Source organism: Hylobates moloch, unplaced genomic scaffold (genome assembly GCF_009828535.3).
Source record: "Hylobates moloch isolate HMO894 unplaced genomic scaffold, HMol_V3 SCAFFOLD_16, whole genome shotgun sequence".
In the NCBI taxonomy this organism is placed as follows: Eukaryota; Metazoa; Chordata; class Mammalia; order Primates; family Hylobatidae; genus Hylobates; species Hylobates moloch.
This window is the reverse complement of record NW_026652291.1, coordinates 11,498,232-11,519,391: the sequence shown is the minus strand read 5'-3', so window position 1 is coordinate 11,519,391 and position 21,160 is coordinate 11,498,232. Positions and strand designations below refer to the sequence as shown.

Here is a 21,160-nt window from a genome sequence, read left to right as displayed (position 1 = left end):
CGGGGAGAGAGAGGCAGGTTCCCGAGTTGGGGACAGCAGCCAGGCTGGAAGACCCTGGGCCGAAGACTCCCTCCTGGGAGCCGGGGCTGTGTCTCTCACTTTCATGGTGGGTTCCTGAGACTGAGGAGCTTTGGACGGATGCTTGGCTGTTGGGAATGTCCCAGTCACAGGGCACTTTAAAGAGCCACCAGGGGCTCACGCTTGTAATCCCAGCACTTTGGGAGGCCGAGGCGGGCGGATCACGAGGTCAGGAGATCGAGACCACGGTGAAACCCCGTCTCTACTAAAAATATAAAAAATTAGCCAGGCGTGGTGGCGGGCGCCTGTAGTCCCAGCTACTCGGAGAGGCTGAGGCAGGAGAATGGCGTGAACCCGGGAGGTGGAGCTTGCAGTGAGCCGAGATTGCACCACTGCACTCCAGCCTGGGCGACAGAGCAAGACTCTGTCTCAAAAAAAAAAAAAAAAAAAAAAAAAAAGAGCCACCAGGGCCATGGGATCCATGGGAGTTCACCTTGCCCACAGCAGTCTGCAGAGCTAATGGGAGTGCTGAATGTGTAGGGGGCATCTCATCACTGGCTTCCAGAAGTTGAGTACCAGGTTGGTACCTTCTGCCCATCCTGCAGGTGTCTGAGCTGCCTGGAATGGTTGGTACTCTCAGGGAGACCTTGGCAAGGCAAGACCCCTCTCTGGGCTGGTTTTTCTACCTGTAAAATTGGGAGAGAGTGCCGGACATGGTGGCTCACACCTATAATCCCAAGCACCTTGGGAGGCAGAGGCAGGAGGATCACTTGAGCACTGGAGTTTGAGACCAGCTTGGGCAACACAGGGAGATCCTGTCTCTATAAAAAACAAAACAATTAGCCAGGCATGGTGGCACACACCTGTGATTCCAGCTACTTAGGAGGCTGAGGTGGGAGGATCACTTGAGCCTGGGAGGTTAAGGCTGCAGTGAGCCATGGTTGTGCCACTGCACTCCAGTGTGGGTGACAGAGCGAGACCCTGTCTTTAGAAAAAAAGGGGGGTGGTGGTGAGAGGATGTTTAAGCCCCCCACTCCAGTCTGACATTCTAGGTCAAGTTTGGAAAAGCCAGGTCTGCATAGAAGGCACTTGCTTGCTTTCGTTGTACCACTGGGGTAAAATCATTCTAGCAACCACCACAGCCCCCAAAATAATTCAGCTCTAGAGGTCAGCTGCTGTTAATTTATCTAGGTAAAGGCAGAAAGTTAAGAGCAGCTGCTGAGCTGTGAACAGTGGTGAGTCAGCACATGAACTTTCAAAAGGGAGTTTTAGAAAAGATGCTGACTGTCAGCCAAGAACCTCGAAAGCCCGCTTGACTCCAGGTGCTGCTGGGAGAGGATGGGGGATAAGTCAGGCTTGGCCAGGGAGTTAAATAGGAAAGATACATGGAAGAAGGAAGGCTGATTGTGGCCAGGTTTTAAGAGTAGTGTAGTTATATTTTGGGGTGTTTTTTTGTTTGTTTGTTTGTTTGTTGTCATTGTTTTTGAGACTGAGCCTTGCTCCGTGACCCAGGCTAGAGTGTAGTGGCACAATCTCTGCTCACTGCAACCTCCACCTCCCAGGTTCAAGTGATTCTCCTGCCTCAGCCTCCCAAGTAGCTGGGACTACAGGTGCGTGCCACCATGCCTGGCTAATTTTTATATTTTTAGTAGAGATGGGGTTTCACCATGTTGGCCAGGCTGGTCTCGAACTCCTGACCTCAGCTGATCCACCCACCTTGACCTCCCAAAGTGCTGGGATTATAGGTGTGAGCCACCGTGCCCTGTGAGTAGTGTAGTTTTTAAAAGGAGAGCCAGGAGGGAGCCGCTGTTTCGAGTTTCTTATCTCATAGACCTTCAGAGGAAAGAGGGCACCTCAGGTAGGGCTTGAGTGGGATTTCAGAAGGAAGAGGCTGCACTAAAGAAAAGAGACAGAAACGCCAGAGTAGGGACTTATATTTCGGCTGGAGCATGCAGAACCCCCCGAGCAGTCTGAGAAGGTGGGCTGGGGGACCACATTTGGGATGTGGAGACCCAAATGCCAGGCTGAGGTTTAGACTCCATCAAGGGCGGTGCAAGGGGAGCCTCACACACTCATGCCTCTGTTCTCTGTCTTTCCCACTCTTTCCAAAGCAAGCTAAAGTATCCCATTAATCTTCTCCAGTGCAGAGGATTAAGCTGGTGGTTCTCAGGTTTGAACATGCATCAGGAGGGCCTGTATCAATGCAGAGTGTGGACCCACCTCCAGAGCTTCCAGGCCCTAGAATCTGCATTTCTAACAAGTCCCCGGACGTGGCAGATGCTGCTGGGCCTGGGGTTACATTTTGAAAACCACTGCTTTAGAGTAATGGCAAATCCTACATGCTGAAGCCAGGCACTGCCCCACCGTGACCACCAACTCCCCCTGCCTGGACTTCAGAATTCCATCTGCATGATGGGGCTGGACCGAGCATTCCAGGAGGGCTGCCCTAATCCTGTCTGACCTCCCGGGAGGTGCTGGAGAGAGCACCGCCTTCTACGCCCAGGGTGCAGTTCTCTGGCTTGTTGGCTGTGCCTTCGAGGGCTGTATGTCATTCTGTCCCCTGTCACCTGCCTGCTGTGCACCTGTCGTGCTTGATCTAGCTCAGACATTTTGTCACACTGCTTGGGGAGGAGGGTGATTGGAACAGTTGCTTGGCGTAGCAATGGCCTGGCCACCAATCGACATTTGCAGCCAGCATCTGGGTACCTTGGGAGCTCCCAGCCTCCCCTGGGCAGGGCTGGGGCCATGAATCGGACACAGGGCATTGCGCTTAACAGCGCGGCTACCTCAGGCTGCTGGTAAGTACCAGAATGCTGTTTCTCTTTTCTCGGCTTTTTGCCTTACAGGAAAGCTCACTCCCCCATGACCCTGCACCTTCAAAGCACTTTTCTCATAGGTTCTATATTAGCTGGAGAAAAACCTTCAAGGGCATTTGGAGAAAAAATAGAAAGCACTAGTTCAGGTACCTTATGAAATGTCATTTCATTTGACCTTCCAACTGGACCATGGGATTCCAAGACACCAACAGTCCCGGGCTTGGACATTTTGAGCCCAAGAGCTCATTACCTGCCAATGAATCCCAGCTTTAAGCAATTTCAAGCATGAGAAAATTCTTCCCACAGACCATCCTGGAAGAATTGGATTATTGCCAAATGGCTGGTGCTGGGGAAGTTGGCTCTTGGGAGGGGGGAATTGGATTGTGTTTTTTTTTTTCAAATTGTGTCCTATCATTCTTTTGAGCAGTGGTTTTCAAACTTTAGTGTTCACTGAAACCACAAATGAGACTTGCTAAAATATGGAGAGAACTGCGGCTTCCTCTTAGAGGCTCTATTTCTAGCGTGAGGCCCAGAAATCTGGATTTTTAGCAATCTCCCCAGGTGATTCCAACACAGAGAGCTCTCCAATCATAGGCAGAGAAACACTGGGCATCTGAATGTCTCTTTCTTTCCTTCCTTTTCCTCTTCCTCTCCCCTCCCTTCCCTTCCCTTCCCCTCCCCTCCCCTTCCTCTCCCCTCCCTTCCCTTCCCTTCCCCTCCCCTCCCTTCCCTCCCCTTCCCCTCCCCTCCCTTCCCTTCCCTCCCCTTCCCTTACCTTCCTCTCCTCTCCCCTCCCCTTCCTCTCACCTTCTTCTCCCCTCCCCTCCCCTCCCCTTCCCTTCACTTCCTCTCTTTCTTTCTCTCTTTTTCTTTCTTTCAACAGAGGCTCACTGTAGCCCAGGCTGTAGTGCAGTGGTGTAATCTCTGCTCACTGCAACCTCCTCTTCCTGGGTTCCAGCAAGTCTCTTGCCTCAGCCTCCTGAGTAGCTGGGATTATAAGCACCTGCTACCATGCCCAGCTAATTGTTGTGTTTTTAGTAGAGACAGGGTTTCACCATGTTGGTCAGGCTGGTCTTGAACTCCTGACCTCAAGTGATCTGCCCACCTCGGCCTCCCAAAGTGCTGCTATTACAGATGTGAGCCACCATGCCCAGTTGTGAATGTCAAAGAGAAGAAAACTTGGTCCTTATTCACCTGGTCTTCAATAGGGAAGGACTTTGAAAGCATGGAAATGACAGGAGTAACACCCAAAAACAATCTGACCACATAAAAGTTACAACTACGCCCGGTGCAGTGGCTCACACCTGTAATCCCAGCACTTTGGAAGGCCGAGGCAGGTGGATCACCTGAGGTCAGGAGATCGAGACCAGCCTGGCCAACATGGCGAAACCCTGTCTCTACTAAAAATACAAAAAAATTAGTCAGGCATGGTGGCAGGCACCTGTAATCCCAGCTACTCAGAAGGCTGAGGCAGGAGAATCACTTGAACCCAGGAGGCGGAGGTTGCAGTGAGCTGAGATTGCACCACTGCACTCCAGCCTGGGTGACAGAGAGAGACTCTGTCTCAAAAAAAAAAAAAAAAAAAAAAATTTACAAATACATCTACTTCAGAGCACATCAAAATATCAAAAGACAATAAGCTGGGGGGAAATGGTGAGGAATTTGGGAAAGGATCAATGTTTTTGATATTTAAAGAGCTCTTATAAAGTAAAAAAAAAAAAAAAATTGACACCAGTTGCTCATATTCAGCAAACCATGAAATAAAATGGCCTATAAACATAAAAATATTTCAACCATACAATTATTGCCTATCAAAATAAAGCAACAGACAAATTCTTTTAAGATAGGCTCACTGTAGAATTGTTTGTATAAATTCTCTGGAAAACAATTTGCTAAGAGGTCTTGAGAGGCTTAAAAAATGTTTATGTCCTTCAGCTCAGTATGGTCAGCCCTCTGTATACACAGATTCCACATCTTTGGATTCAACCAACCGCAGATCAAAAATATTCCAGATTCAACCAACCCCAGATCAAAAATATTCAGAAAAAAAATCCCATCTTTACTAAAAATATACAAAAATTTATCTGAGCATGGTGGCGTGCGCCTGTAATCCCAGCTACTTGGGAGGCTGAGGCAGGAGAATCGCTCATGAGGCAGGAAGAGGTTGCAGTGAGCCGAGCTAGTGGGCAACAAGAGTGAGCCAACAAGATGGCTCATGCCTGTAATCCCAGCACTTTGGGAGGCCCAGGAGGGCGAATCACCTGAGGTCAGGAGCTCGAGACCAGCCAGTCCAACATGGCGAAGCCCCATCTCTACTAAAAGTACAAAAATTAGCTGGGCATGGCGGTGCGCACCTGTTATCCCAGCTACTCGGGAGGCTGAGACGGGAGACTTGCTTGAACCCAGGGGGCAGAGGTTGTGGTGAGCCGAGATGGCACTACTGCACTCCAGCCTGGACAACAGAGCAAGACTTTGTCTCAAAAAAAAAAAAAAATTTCAGGAAGAAAAGAAAAACATTAAAAATTAAAATTACAGCAATTAAAAATAACATAAAAATTTAAAAATATAGTACAACAACTATACAGCATTATAGTATTAGGTATTAAAAGTAATCTAGAGATGATTTAAAGTATATGAGGGGATGTGCATAAAATTCTGCACAATTTTATATCAGGGACTTGAGTATCTGAGGATTTTGATATGTGTTGGGGGAGTCCTGAAACCGATCCCCCACAGACACTGAGGGACAACTGAAATTCCAGCTCAGGAACTTCCGTCAATAGCACCGAGCTATTATTTGGTTGAAAGTGATAGAAAGCACAACTCAGTTTAGGAGACAAACGAAACGCATTGGTTTCTGAAACTGAAAAGAGCAGGGATTCTTGCTGGAGGCACAGTTAATCAGGAGTACAATGTTAGCAGAATCCAGCCTCTTCGTTTCTGAGTTTGATCGCCCAGGTCTTGGCTTTATTCTCAGGCTCAGTGTAAACAAGATGCTTCCAGCACCTTCAGGATTGCCAGCACCCTCTGAAGCAGAAGTCAGAGAAGAGAGAATGCCCCTTCCTAGCTACTCCTTGGCCAGTCTCAGGATTCACTCTGATTAGATCACCTTGGGTCATGCACCTCTTTTTAGACAACCATTAATTAGCCAGGACTAGGCACTGTGTCATTCCTGAACTAATCTCCGTAATGAGGGGACTCTGGATGGCCAGGCCTGGGCCCAATTTTTGAGATTTAGTGAGATGGAATACCTTCCGTAGCTAGAGACCATTCCCCGGGAGCCAGTGATGGATGCCACATGAACTACATGGACTCAAAGTAGGTGAGGGGCGGTTCCCCCAAAGGGAAATCAGGGCACTGACTCACTGAATTCAGAGGGAGGTTGGACTTGGTACTGGGCAAACAGAAGCAAGAAATGCCCATGACAGATGCCAACAAAGTTTCTGCACAAAGATGTTCATTACATTGTTATTTATAGTAGCCCCAACTGGAAAACCCTAAGTATCCTAGAAGAAGAGATTAATGAATTTTGCCAAAACATGTTATGATTCTGCAGCCATTCATATATTTTCAAAAATATTTAATGTTAGAAAAATGTACAGGGTATAAAGCTAAGTGAAAACAAAAACCAAGAAGGAGTTTTCAAAAGGTAGAATAGAAACTCAATTTAGTAAAATTATACATATATAAGAGTAGAAGGAAATCTACTAAAACAATGTTCCAAGCAGGAGGATCAAGACCCTTGGGGAGAGCAGCAAATATTAGACCCGCCTAGTGTAGTAGACGAAATGATCAGCCCCAGTAGTGTACATCCACACTCTTGCCAGGGCCTCCTGGCGGACAGAATAGTCATCCCCATCTCTTGACTTGGGTTGGCTGTGTGCTTTGGCCAATAAAATATCAGTGGATTATGACACGGAGGCTTAAAACATAATTGTGCAGTGCACTTATCACCCGTGAGCTCGCCCATGAAGAGAACCTGCCTCAGGGAGTCCCCATCGTTCCAGGAGGATGAGAGTCATGTGGAGCAGACATGGACCCAACCTGCAGCTGGGATGCTCCTAAATCAGTCAATCCTCAGCCAACCCACAGACTCATGAGCGAGAGACAAATGCTGCTTCTACCTGTAAGCCAGGGCAAGTTTGAGGTTGCTTGTTACACAGCATGATAGCAATAGCTGCCTGATACACCTGCACACTTGTTCAAATTCTGTGTTTTCTCCAACCTAAGCATCACCCCCTTGTGGGAAACCAGGCCATCCAAGGGCACGGATCCTGTGTCAGGAATGCTGGCATGCATAAAAGTGGAGAAGAGCTCTGCCACGTTAACAGTGGTTATCTCCAGATTGTAGGATTTTTTAATTTTCTTCTTTATACTTTTGTGTATTTCCCAAAGTTTCTGTGATTAACATGTTTTTTATAACCAGAAAGAAATACTGTATTAAAAAATTAGAAACCAACTCTTCTTGGCACCTCACTGATCCTCACCTCCAGATTGTAGGATTTTTTTATTTTCTTCTTTATACTTTTGTGTATTTTCTAAAGTTTCTGTGATTGACATGTTTTTATAACCAGAAAGAAATACTGTATTAAAAAATTAGAAACCAACTCTTCTTGGCACCTCACCGATCCTCACCCTTGGTGTCCCCAAGAACAAGAGGAATTGTCAAATCCTTCACCCACATAACTGTCTTCAGGTCTCTGGAGAAAGGTACTCGGCGCCCCACATACTGGGTTTTCTCAAACTTCATTAACTCTGGTTCTTGTATGAGCACCTGCCCCTGACACCGCCACCACTGGCTCCTGCTCTCTGAAGGGTCCCCTTTGGTCTCTAACCTTAAATCTTGGCGTCCCAACCTGAGTCCTATTCTCCAGGTAAGGAGGCTGGCCAGACAGGGATTACAGGAAATATTTTGGAGAGGCTTCCTTGCCATGGCCTCAGCTGAAAAGGTGCTGGGCATTCCAGCCCCACTCCCACCCCCTTCACTGGGGGCCAGATGCCCGGCCCAACCCTGCTCTTGGCTCAGGAGCAGCCAGGCCACTTGGGAGGCCCGTGCTCCAAGGCTGTAAGTGCCAGTCTGGCCAAAGGCACTCCATGGGAACGTCTCAAACATCTCCAAACCCGGGGGTTCCCCCATTTCCCTTGACTGAAGTCTCCAGAAGGTGCTGGCACTGTTGCCGTGCCCTTTGCTGCCAAAACTTGCTCACCCCTCACTGGCGGCTGCTGGACTTTCTGTAGGACTCAGTCATGCATGGGATGCTGAATTCACAGATCCAAGAGAGGGAGTCTCAGGTCCCCACCTGCTCTCCAGCACCGTGAACAGTGCACACGCTGAGGGCAGGAGCCCTGTGTCCTTTGTCTCCAACTGGGGGGCTGGCACAAAGCAGGTGGTGTTCGGTGTTGAAGGAACAGGTGTGTGTGTGCATGAACAAGGGAGTTAGGTTCCTCGCAGAGTACCAGAATGCCGCTTACTGGCCACCTGAGTGCGTCCCTGACTTGTCCCCGCAATCTGTGAGCCAGAAAGTTTTTCCTAATCCCCTTTTATAGGAGGAAACTGCAGCTCAGTGTGAAAATGTGCCTTGTCCGAGGTTACACAGACAGTCAGTGGTTGAGCCTGGACATGAATTCAAGTGCATTGGGCTCCAAATTGAACCACTGTCACTGTCACAGTACAGTTCAGTAGTAAAGGAACTGTAAGAACAGGAGCTAACGTGTGGGATGCTTGCTGGATGCTAAGCTCATTACAGCTTAGGCAGCTTTCCCTGCAGGAGTGTTTATCCCATTGTACAGATGAGGCCCAGATAGGTTAAAGGCTTTCCCAAGGTCACACAGCCATCATGTCTGTCTCCTTTCAGAGTTAGAGCTCTCAGCCACTATAGGCTGACGGGAGCATGATAGTGAATCATGATCTAGAGGCAGCTTCGACGGCTCGAGTGCAAATGGAAGACAGCCCATAGACAGAATCGAGGGATGAGTGTGTTATTGTGTATCCCTGCCCAGGTGTGGTCTGAGGACCACATCGTGGGCATCCCCTGAGAGCTTGTGACAAAAGCCGAATCTGCATTCACGTGAGGTCCCCAGGCGGTCCGTGTGAGCAGTAAAGGTTGCAAGCGCTGGTCTGATTTGCTCTGAGGTGGGTGTGAGTCTAGCATTGCCTTCTGGGGAGAAAGTGACTCTTGTGGACAGCTGGCATCATCCAGGGCTTCTGCTGCAGGGGCTGTGACCCAAGAGACATGAGGCCCCCAGCCAGCCAAACTTCGACCCCCAGCTTGCACTGGTGTGGACACACACTGAAGCTGCAGGACACAGGGCGGGATAAGCCCCAGTCCTGAGTGTGCTTTTGGGGAGTTTCCTTCTGCCCTGATGGTCGTTTTCCCATCCCTCTCTTCCCTGGCCACTTCCTGTCTCACCTCCTCCAGGAAGCCTTGCCAGTTGCCCCTGCCCTAGGCAGAGACAGCAGAGCTTTCCCTGGGCTTCCAGCCTCTCCCACAGGCTCCCGAGAGCACCTGCCTGGTTACAGTCATCACTTAGTTGTTTACACTCTTCTCTCCCCCACTGGAAGGAGAAGTTCTCAAGAGGAAAAGCTTTGTCTTAACCACATACCCAGAACCCAGTGCGAAGCCCAGTCCAGAACAGGCCCTCGATAAATCTGTGCTGGACATCCTTATGTCCTCAGAACAAATGATGAATGAATGAAATTCTCAAGCACAGGAGTGAATCTCTAAGTGAACATTTTAAGGAAGGTGTAGAAGTCAAAAGTGAGGGATATTTAAGCGGGGGCAGAAGAATATTAGCTACAACTTGGTCTTCGGGATTAACTATGTCCTGTGCACAGGGCATCACACCACCTCCCGGGATGAGCTGCCTCTCTAGCACCCATTGGAGGAGCCCTGCGAAGCCGACCAAGTGCCCATGAGTTTTCCAGGGGAATTACTGGGGGAAGAGTTCCCTCGCCCAGCCTCCACAGCATCATAAATCACAGGAATTCTGTCACCAGTCACCCCGGGCTGCTGCCAAGGAATATGGAGGGAGAAGACTCATGAGCCAAGCCGAGGGTGGCATCTGTCTCCTGGGAGCCAGCAGGACTTGTCCTGGGCTGAGTGCAGCCAAACAGGCCCATGGGGCCCTTTCAAGTCCCTCAGACCCCTGGCCCTACTGACCTTTAACATGGAATTGGGATGGGAAGGGCTAGAAAAACCGGATGGGCACCCTGGGGCGGTGTGTTTGTGTGTGCGTGTGCTTGTATTTAAATTACTGTCTGTTCCTAGATTATTCACGGTGGCTGGATAGATTATCACCAATTCTAGAGAATGGATTTGGGAAGATTTGACTAAAAATAAGATCTCATGATAGCTATAAAATTGGCTGATGAGGGGGTGACATCGAGAGCTCTCTAACTTTCTTTTCTTTTACATAGAGCAGTGTAGCACATCATTGAAAGGATTTCAAGGCTGGGCGCGGTGGCTCATGCCTGTAATCCCAGCACTTTGGGAGGCCGAGGCGGGGGGGGTCACCAGTGCAGGAGATCGAGACCATCCTGGCTAACACAGTGAAACCCCCTCTCTACTAAAAAAAATACAAAAAATTAGCCGGGTGTGGTGGCGGGTGCCTGTAGTCCCAGCTACTGGGGAGGCCAAGGCAGGAGAATGGCGTGAACCCGGGAGGTGGAGCTTCCAGTGAGCTGAGATCGCGCCACTGCACTCCAGCCTGGGAGACAGAGCGAGACTCCATCTCAAAAAAAATAAAAAAATTTTAAAAAAATTTTCAAAAAGTTGATATAAGACCTCTAACAATTTAAATTTTACTGTCACATCCTGCACTGGATATAGTGTGAGGGGTCCTCCATAATTATTTGTTTCTGCATGATTGATTTCAACTTTTCTATTTCCTATGAGCACCCATAAGAAATTATGTTAGGCAAGATGCTGCTATCTAGAAGATGAACAAACTTTAATTTTCTTCCAGCAAATGCCATAAAGGTGAGAATTGTGAGAGTCGAAAAGCCAGTTTGAGAGGAACAAGTGGTCAGCCTGCGAAAGGCAGGTGCTTTCAAGGGCAACCAACACTGATGCCTGGGCTCAGACGGAGACAGTAATTAGCTCAAGGTCACACAGCAAACAGGCAGCAGAACCCAAGTCTGGCTGACCTTAAGGCTGGGATGCTTTTCCTGATCAAAGCTTCTCAAACTTTCCCCCCAACATCCCTAACAGCAAAGGAGAGTGAACCCGGACCTGCAGGGCACTGGCGCGGAGGCTGGAGGGGAAGCACAGGATTTCTTTGCGGTTTCATCAGAAAATTTTATATAAGTGAATTTGCATTCTATTTCATAATGTGTTGCTCTAGTACAAAAATTATGTTTTGTCCTTGTAACAATCTCACAGTAAAATAAATTATCCAGGAAGCTGCACTTCAAGTCCCGCCTGGCAGAGCTCGGAGACCCGGGACCTCTACGGAGTAGCTGCCCTCACCCCACACAAGCCTCCACTATCTGTAAACACAGGCTCCTGTTTCAAGAAGTTTTTACCAACCACTCCAAGCCCAAGTTTTTCTGAGCTTTGCTCTCCAGGGGCCTGGAGCATTTCTAGAAATCACGAAGCTTCGAACTTTTCCATTTTTTATGTTCTGGGAGACGTTATTTGGGGAATTCCCTCAGGCACTGCGCTCTGCTCCGTCTAATGGAGGCTGAGCTGCGCTGGTGTCCAGTTGCCCCATCCAGCCAGCCAGGCAGGCCCCCGCTCTCCTGCAGCTCCACATCCAGCCCACCACCAAGCCCTGTCCATGTCCCCTCCTGCTCTTGGACCCTTTTCCACTTTTCCCCATCTCTGTGCCCCACCTGGACTTGACCACACCCATCTCTGCCCTGGACCACTACAGCAGCTGCCTTCCTGGTTTTCTGCTTCCACTCTTGCCCTCTCAAACCCATTCTCCTCCCAGCAGCCCCCAGCAATTCCTCAAAGAAACAAATTCGGTCATGCCCACCCTCTCTCTTGCCCCTTCCATGGCTCCCTATTGCTCACATGTCAATCCATTTTCCAATGCCTACAAAGCCTGCATGGCCTTGGCCACCCCTCCAGCCTGATATGCAGCACTCACTTTCCCCCTTTATTCCTGTGCCCCAGCCAGACTGGCTCCTCCCAGTTGCTAGAATTCACCAGGCTCCTTTTCAGGAGGTTCACTGATGCTGTCCTAGCTAACTGTACTGTTGTCCCTTTAGCCCTTGCCTACTCCCACTCATTTATTCAGGGCATTTTTCCTGAGTGCCTGCTACGTGCCTGGCACTGTGCTAGGTACTCAGTGTACTGTGGTGACCTAGTTCTTGCCTTCTTGGAGCTTATTATCTAACAGGTGGACAGATACATGGGAATAATCACGAACTGTAGGAAATGCTAGGATGGGAAATAGCAAAGTGCTAAGGAAGAGACTCTCAGGGTGGGGACAGGGAAAAGGACAAATGAAGCCTCTTCCAACTCATCCTTAGACCTCAGCTCAAAATTCACCTCCTCTGAGAAGCCTCCCCTCCCTGCTAAACAGGCCAGGCCCTTGCTCATCTGCTCTATAGCTCCCTGTTCTCTTCTTCTCCAGCATTTGCAATAATTTGCAATTAGACATTGATTTGCGCAACTAGAGCAGTGGGGAGGAATGTGCTGTAGAATATCCACTCTGCCTCCAGTGGGAGCTTGGGGAGGTGTCCCCGAGGCTGTGTTCATCCATATAATAACCTAGAGATGTATCATTAACCTGTGCCATAGAGGAACAGACTGAGGCTGGGAACAAGAGAGGCTGTGTTAGTCATCTAATGCTGCCTAACAAATTATCCCAAAGCTTAGCAAAACAATGACCATTTATTATCTTACTCCTATGGGCCAGGGATCTGGTCATGGCTGAGAAGGGTCCTTTGGCTCTAGGTCTTTCCAGAGGCTTTGATCAAACTGTTAGCCAGGGCTGCAGTCTCACCTGAAGGCTCGACCAGGGAGAATCAGCTCCCAATTTCACTCCCACAGCCACTGGCAGATGAGGTTCCTCCCTGGCTGTTTGACTGAAGGCCTCATTTCTTTGCCAGCTGTTGGTGGGGGGTCTCCCTCAGCTCCTGGCCCTGTGGATCTTTCCATAGAGCAGTTCCTAACATAGCAATTGAGGGAGTGAGGGTGAGCCAGCAAGCTGGAAGTCACAGGCTTTGGGAATCCTAATCTCAGAAGTGACAGCCCATCACTTTGCTGTGCTGTATTGGTTAGAAGCAAGCCACCAGGTCCAGCCCACACTCAAAGGAAGAGATTACCCAAGGGCTTGAACACAGGAGATAGAGGGGGCGGGTAGTCACTGGGAACCATTTAGAGGCTACTGATCACAGAGGTCACATAATCTTCCCAAGGTCTCGTCGCTAGAATGTGTTCCAGCTGCCTTTGGGAGCTGGGCTCTCTGTGCCCACCACAGGGAGCGAGGACAGGGCAGGAACAGGCAGCCTTCTCCAAGCCTGGGGACCTCCTGCTACTGGTCTTGGCCTTTCTGAAAACCACAGCAAATGCACCTTCTCCCATAGAAACTAGAGATGGTTTCCTGCCCAGCCCAGGAGGCTGGATGGGTTACAAGCGTTTGCCATGTGAGCTGAAAAACACTAGTTTTCAAAACCCAGGCCCTGGGGGAACCCGCAAAGGGGTGAATGGCTGGAAAATGGGTCCATCTATTACCCTCTTGGGGCTGTGTGTAAACTGAAGAGGGGATTATGCCATGGTCCTAACCTAGCCTTATAAAATGACTTCTCCTCCCGATTTTCTTGCCTCACACTTGAAAAGCCATTCATGCCTCCTCTGGGGCCCTCTCTGGGGGTTCAAGAAATCCCACAGTTCTTTTGTTTCTCCTCTCAAAAACGAACTCACTGAATATCCTGTATCCCTGGGCTGGTGGAAAATTAACTCTCAGTTATTTGGGGGAACTCCCTCCCCATCTTCACCCCCAACCCCATTGGGGTGGCGTAGTCTGGGGCAACTTAGTGCAGAACAAGTGGAGGTTATTTCCCCAGGAGGATGTAAGCTGAGTGACAGCAGCGACTTTCGTCAGTTTCATGCAGTGATGTGCAGTGGGTGCCTGGCACATAGTTGATGTCCAGTAACTCTTTGTGGAATGTTGAATGAATGCCTTTTGCCTTGTTGCTACACCCCTCACCCAAAACATGCTCCTAAGGGAAGGACAAAGGAGTCTCCGCCAGGCTAGGGGCCTGAGTTCCCTTACGCAATACAGGCGTGTCCTCTCGGGATCCAACACGTGACTTGTGAGTGAGGAGTCACTGTACTGCATGCACGAGGAGTCTCCTCTGTCCTAGGACACCTGCTTCTACCCTTCCTGGATTCCAGAAACTTCTCCCTACTCAGCCAGATCCACCTCCCCATTCCCTAATCCCCCAATCCCACTGTTCTTCCTAGAAAGATCCTCTTTTCTCAAAAACAAAAGCCTCTTTCCCCGCTTGGGGGTCGGATCCAGGACAGCCATTGGCTCCAGGGCCAGCCCCCAGCTCTGCTCCCTGGGACTGGGGCAAGGGAGGAGTGAGGGGAGGGCTAATTCTAGCTCTTCTTCTTTTTGATCTTTCCCAGCAGTGAAACAACACCTGAATTTGTATCTCAACAAGTTTTCCAGCTCAAGGCTGCAGGAGGAGAGTGCTGACACCCAGCAGAGGAAACTCAAAGTCTGAGTCGAGCCCGCACTCTGCATGGAGGTGAAGTGCTTTACATCCTGGGGGCCTAGTCTTCTTACCAAGCACCCTTCCCGCAGCTGGCGGGGTGGGGAAGGCATTGTCAAGTGAATAAAATAGCACAGTGTAACCAGCATCAGGAAAATGGCCGCTCTTGCCAGCATGGATGTGGCTGCCTGAAATGCCTCCATCATAGCTTCATTCCATTGATCTAGGGGAACGGCAGACAACCCCCTTTTCAGGCACACAGACACCATCCTTGGTGGGGCTCCTCCCTGTCACATGCAAATCTATACCAGCTAACAGAAGCCGCGAGTCTCAGGCCTCATGGTGACCTTGTCCCCTTTAGGCTTAGTCACACCAGGAGGAAGGAGACTCAGGCCCCGAATAGCCACCAAGCAAAGCCCACATTTATTAGGCACTTACTGAATGCCAAGTACAATGTTAGTGCTTTTCACGATCATCTCATGTAATCTTTGAGATAGGAATGAACACTCCCACTTTACAGGTGAGGAAACTGAGGCCCAGAGAAGTACGACTTGCTCAAGGAGTAATGCCATGGGAAGGGTGACATGAATATACTTGACTCTGCTGCCCACACTCATAATTACCATGGCCTCCTGCTCCCTCCAAATCCCAATAGCAAGGGATCAACACCAAAGGAAGACAGACATGATGGGGAAATTCAAAGGGATTCTTGACCATCTGGGCAATCCGGGAAGGCCTCATGGACAAGGACCCAGGATTTGAAGGACAGGTGGTATTTGACAAGTGGGCATTCCAGGAGGAGCAAAGTACAGAGAGGTGTGAAAGCACAAGGAAGTTTCCAGGCCCTCAAAGCCATCCCTGTAAGCTCATGTATTATCGGACAAGTGGGGAAATCAGGGAGAGAAAGTGCGAAAGGTGGGCTGGGGCTCCATTGCAGAGAGTGGGATGACGTCAACCCGGGAGAGCTCTCTGGGTCTGACCAGGCTGAGAAGGGCCAGACCGTGAGTGGCATGGGCAGCAGAACCCAGCCTCCAAATCTGGGGCATCCAGTACCCAGGTACACAGGTCCTTTGCTGGAAGACAGGACACCCAAAGCCTCCTGCTTCTCTGGACTTGTGAATCCCCAGCTGCCATTCCCTGACCTGTCCACCCAGACACTTGAACAACAGGGAGAAGGGGTGCAGGAAGGATGGAGGAAATTCATTCCAGACAGAACACATGGATCCCCTGCCATGGGCAGCCCCTAACGGCACTGTCCGCATTTTCCATGCAGACCCAGCTTGAAAACCCACTGAGCCCTTCTGCAACTTTTTTCCTTCTAACCAGGCTTTAGAGAGCTTATGAAGAATCCTGATTAGTTAGACTAAGGAAATTACATTTTCCCTGCTAATTGAGCTGAATTTGAGGAAATATTCTGTTACAAATACACTGAGATTCTTGTAAGATTGTGTGTGTGCGTTTAAAGCCTTCATTACTACAAATATTAAAACAACAAAACAAAACATTTTTAACCACCCAGATTGTCCAACCCTCTCACTGAGTGAGGAACCAGAAGACCAGAGAGGGCCTGGGTATTGCCTGGGGTCACACAGCAGTGAGTGGCAGAGCCCAGGGGCCCAGAATTCCTCATGGACTCCAGCCCAGTGCTCCTTCCACTCTCCCATGCTGGCTTGGTTTGGAACTGCTGGGGCCTGAGGAAGGGCAGAGAGTGGGCCCAGGGCTCACAGGGCTTAGTGCAGCCAAACTTGAGGGCTCATCAAAGCCTTGGCTGAAAAGACTCTTCACCCATACCCCTCGCCCAGACGCCATGGAACCTGGCTCAGTCATTCCTCCACAGAAGGAAGCTAACATGTCTTAGAATGAGAACTGGTTGGGGAGTCAGGAGTCCGGGGACCCAGCCCAGCCAGGCCACTTCTTAGCTCAGCAGCACTGGGCTGCTCCTGTCACCTCTCTGGCTTCCTTGGCTGTAAAAAACAAAAAAGAGAAACATCCTGAAGACAAACAGGAGTCAGGAGCGGGGGCAGGTAACACAGCCCCTGTAGTCACGTGCAGAGTGAATTCGAAACCAGCTCTGGAGTCACACTGCCTGGGACTGAATCCCACTTGACTGCTATGTGACTTAGGCAAGGAACTTAAACTCTCTGTACACCTTTCCTCATCTGTGAAATAGGGATAATAATAACAGGACCTACCCCCATAAACCAGTTGTGAGGAAATTAATTCTGTATATGTGGAGAGTTCAGGATAGCACCTGATACATAGTAGGTGTTCTGCATAACTGTATAAATAACTGTAAAAAAATTACCTGCTATTGTTACTGCTCCTTGAGCCTCCATTGACCTCACACTCCCTACCCAGGACATGATACATGCTTGGAAGACTCAGATGTCTGTTTGCCCAGAGCCTAGCCCGGTACCTGGGACTTACATAATAAGAGTGGGGCTGGCAGCAGCAGGAAGAGGAATTGCTCAATACACGCTCCTGGAAATATTAATATTGTGAAGTGGATGCATGCAATGCACTGAGTCCCCCTCCCCTACAAACTCTCCCTCCCACACCCAAAGCAGATCCTCCAGGACTCAAGGGCTGGTGAATGAATCTTTGAATGATAAATATTCCTATTTTGATGTCCATTAATAATGAGCTTGTAGGCAAGATGAGTCATCTAGACCTGGTTCACGGATATCCCTACAATTCCAGAGCCACAGAGTCAACGATCCTGGACATTCATTCATTCAACAAACATTAACTGGGTGCGTGGCAACCTACTGATTCATGAGTTGGAAGAGGGTAAAATATTATATAGAAGCCATACTTAATGTTATTGGACACGTGTTCCCTAAGCGCCTATCCTCTGATCTTGTGCAAACTATACTTATGTGACCTTGTTTATGAATTAATGACGGCCAGCTAATCCTTCAGAAGACTCCAATTTTAGGTTTGCGCAAAAGCCCTTCAGCCTTTACAAACGAGGACCTGTCTTCCTGGGTTGAGCCAACTCCTCTGCTAGTTAAAAGCTTTCTGTGTCTTTAAAAGGGGGAGGCATCCTGTCAAATGGACCCTAAAGCATAGGCTGAAGGCCCATGAAGTCCCACCCACTTTCTATGACGTCCTGCGTCCCGGCTCCTGATTGCCGGCCTGAGACATCAATCGCGGGGCGTGTGTCTTGCTGGGACACAGTGGAGGTCTAACCTTTGGTTTGCGGAGCGGTCGGGTGTATTCGCCGCCGCCCCCACGTCCTCGAGGTCCCTACCACCGAACCAGCGGCGGAGCCCGCCCGCGCCTCCCGCGGCATTCCAGCACCGGATCGCTCCTCGCTGGGGCGGGACCTGGCCTGGCGGCTCCGGTCACTATGGTCAGTGATCGTGGGGGATCGCGAAGGGGGAGCGGGCAGGGGGCGCGGTGGGCGGGGTCGCTGCCGGAGCGGGTGCACCCGCGGGAAGGGGGTCGGACGCGAGGCTCAGCCCCCAGCCCGCCCCCGCCGTGTTCCGACCCCCTGAAATACGGAGTCCTGACGGATACTGGGGGCCAGGTCGCGCCCCCCTGTACCCCGTGGACGTGCAGCTGAGGAGGTCCAGCTCGGCCCCGAGCCCCCGCCCCCAGCGGGTCCGCCCCAGGTGGCCCGGGGCGCCGCCTCGACGGCGCTGGGTGGGCGCCCTCGACGGAAGCAGGGACAGAGAGGCTGCAGCGCTATGGGTCGCCTCCTCTTTGTTAAGTACCCCCCCAGTCAGCAGTCCACGGCCCCACCCACCCCACGGCTCGGCCGTAAAAGACCACCCCACTCCTGGCCTCTGCCCCAATCCCACGAGGGGATCTAGGGGTTGCACGGGGGGCCAGGTCGTCTGTCCCCGCGGGTGACTAGACCGTCTGCATCTTTGGAGTCAGGACCCACGTAGAGAGGACGCCTCAAGTTGTGAGGCGCATGAGTTAGGGGTCGGGGAAAAGAAAATACTCAGGAATCCCTGATGGAGAGTCTCGTCTGCGCAGAACGGGGCCCAGAGACCCTCTGAGCCAGGCTAACCCTGGGCTTGGGCAGGTGGGGAAACTGAGGCCAGACAGGGAAGGGCTGGTACTGATTGAGGTGGACCTGGGACTTGAACCCAGGCCTCTGGACTCTCAGTTCAGTGCTCTTTGTGTTACATCAGCTCACCTTCCAGGTTGCCGTGGGGTCAAGCATCCTGCAGGGGACTGGGTGGGATGGCTGCCTAAGACCCTTCAACCCTGAGCAGGAGGAGCCTGTGGAGTGAGGGCTGGTTGGCTTGAGTCGGGGCCACACAGCCCCAGGTTCAGGTCTCACTTCCACCTCTTGGAAAGCAAAGAGGCTTTGGTTGGTTCGCTCTCCCCCTCAGCACCGTTTTGCACATCTGTGTCATGGGCTGCTGTGAGAACCATGTGAGATGATTAGCTGGAGCTTTTCCTGTGACAACAGAGTCCTGGAAATGGGTGTGCACAGATGCCTGGTTCTTCAGGCTTAGCCTCCTCTCTCCTATGACTGGGCAGGAAAATGGGTCACCACGGCAGGATGCTGCCAGGCTGGGGCATGGGTCAAAGCCTGGTCATGGCCTGGCACAATCAGGGTGTGGCATAGGCAGCCAGGGCACTCGAGCTGGGACTGTCCTTGCCAAGCCAGCCTGCTGCTTGGGTCATAGCTGGGGGCCTCTGGGGCATCTGGAAGCACCAGCTTCCTGCTTCCACTTGGTGCCCAAGGGTTTACCTGGCTGAGCTGCTCCTGGAAGGCAGCCCAGGTGTTTCTGCATCACCCACCAGGAGTGGTAGAGCTGGGGTAATGATGGGCTTAGCCATCCGGGAGCTGGAGGCTGGCATGCCCTCTGGTCACCACTCGGCAACTGAGAGCACAGCAGAGGCAGTAGCTGCTCTTTGTGCCATGCAGTGAGGCTGCTCACTCTGCCCCCTATCTGCCCTAACTCAGGAGACTGGAAGTTAGGGGGCAGATGGGGTCCAAAGCCCTCACCCCTCACCGGGGGCTTCAGTGCCTTGGCAATGGATGAAGTGTTTAACCCACTAAAATAGGACATCTGTCTGGGAATCACAGGGGTGAAGGCCGTGCAGGGTCTGTTCCCTTCCCTTCACGTGGCATTTATTGAGCACCTACTGCATGCGGGGACCATACTGGGCCCCGTGCTTCATAGTGGTTTTTTATGTTGAACCTGCATTGTGTGGATGGTGGTGACAGAAGGAATATCCTTGGAAAATACAGCATCTTCTTTGCTTTCCTATTTCTACATCACTGGGCTAAGCTTGAGGAAGGGCCCATCGTGGAAGACACAAAGCCCCTTGGGAAGGTAGGGGTGAGAGAAGGACCAGGCCTCTGGCAGGGACTGCAAATAGCGAGGGGTCTCGTGCACTCAAGGTGCATTTCATGTTTGACGAATGAATGAGTCAGACATAAGCAGGAAAACCACAGGGTCCTATTGTGGTTTGTTCTGTTATTTGTCAAACAGGCCCCCAGTGGGTGCCTTTGTCAGGTCTGTGCTGGGCACTGTGACACTGATGAGAAAGACAAGGTGTCTGCCCACTCTAGGAGCTCACTGCCTGCTGGCCAAGACAGCTGGACACAAGCAGTGTCTGAGCTACAGGTCATGGCCTAAGAGGCCTAAGGACTTTGGGAACACAGTGAGAGGTCAGTATGCTCTGAGGGAGTGGGGGTGTTGGAAGGTTCTGCAGAGGAGGTCTTTTGAGCTGGGGGAGGTCTTTTGAGCTGAGTTGAAGGATGTATATGAGTGTTCAAGAAGGATTTGGGAAGGGTACATTCCTTTTGGCAGGTGCGGGGGGACAGTGGGCTGTCAGGCCTTGAAGCATGGTCAAGAATGGGGGATTTTGGCAAAGGTAAACAGCCTCTGAAGATGCAAGGAGATTGAGGGAGGCAGGGAAATTGAGTCTAGAAAATTTGATGGGGTCAGGATGTTCTGTGCAGGGCCTCACTTGCTGTGCTGTGGGGTTTGGGTTTTATTCCACCAATGAGAAGGAAACCATAACATATTTTTGACAAGTAAGAGATGGTTGACTTTGACGATCTCTCTGATGATGAAGTGGACACAGGGTTGGAGGTAGCCAGGCTGGAGTCAGAGCCTGGCTAGTCCCATGCATGCATCTGTCTATTCATTTATGCAGTGTGTGAGCTTCCCAGGCTGCCATAACAAAGTACCACAAACTGTGGTGTAGAGCAACAGAAATGGATTCTTACAGTGCTGGAGGCTGGAAGCTCAAGATCAAGGTGTCAGCAGGGCCGTGCTCCCTCTGAAGGCGCTAGGGAAGGTTCTGTTCCAGGCCTCCCTCCAAGCTTCTGGTAGCTCCTTGGCTTGTGGTTGCAGAACTCTGATCTTCACGTGGTGTGCTTCCTGTATGCCGGTCTCTGTCCTAATTTCCTCTTTTTATAAGGACACCAGTCGTATTGGATTAGAGGCCCACCCTACTCCAGTATGACCTCATCTCAGCTCATTACATCTGCAATGACCCTATTTCCAAATAAGATCCTATTCTAAGGTACCAAGGATTAGGAATTCAACATATGAATTTTGGTGGGGGGGACACAGTTCATTCAACCCATAACACTCAGTATACATTTCTGGAGCTTGACTGTGTGCCAGGCACTGGGGAGCCAGCACTGACAGGCAGACAAAGTCCCTGCCCTCAT

General features: G+C 50.7%; 1 protein-coding gene across 4 annotated transcripts in view; it reads left to right on the top strand.

Moving 5' to 3' along the window:
- OTUB2 (OTU deubiquitinase, ubiquitin aldehyde binding 2) overlaps positions 1-21,160 on the top strand; it is a 44,383-nt gene that overhangs the window by 7,187 nt on the left and 16,036 nt on the right. The window contains exons 1-3 of one of the 4 annotated variants that reach the window (XM_058429371.1): positions 6,855-6,960; positions 7,409-7,544; positions 14,420-14,541. In XM_058429371.1, the coding sequence (XP_058285354.1) occupies positions 14,536-14,541 (6 nt within the window). In that variant the 5' untranslated portion in view covers positions 6,855-6,960; positions 7,409-7,544; positions 14,420-14,535. Of the gene's footprint in view, positions 1-6,817; positions 6,961-7,408; positions 7,545-14,419; positions 14,542-17,660; positions 17,861-21,160 lie in introns of those variants that run through there. The other 3 variants (XM_058429372.1, XM_058429370.1, XM_032180511.2) reach the window with 3 other exon arrangements.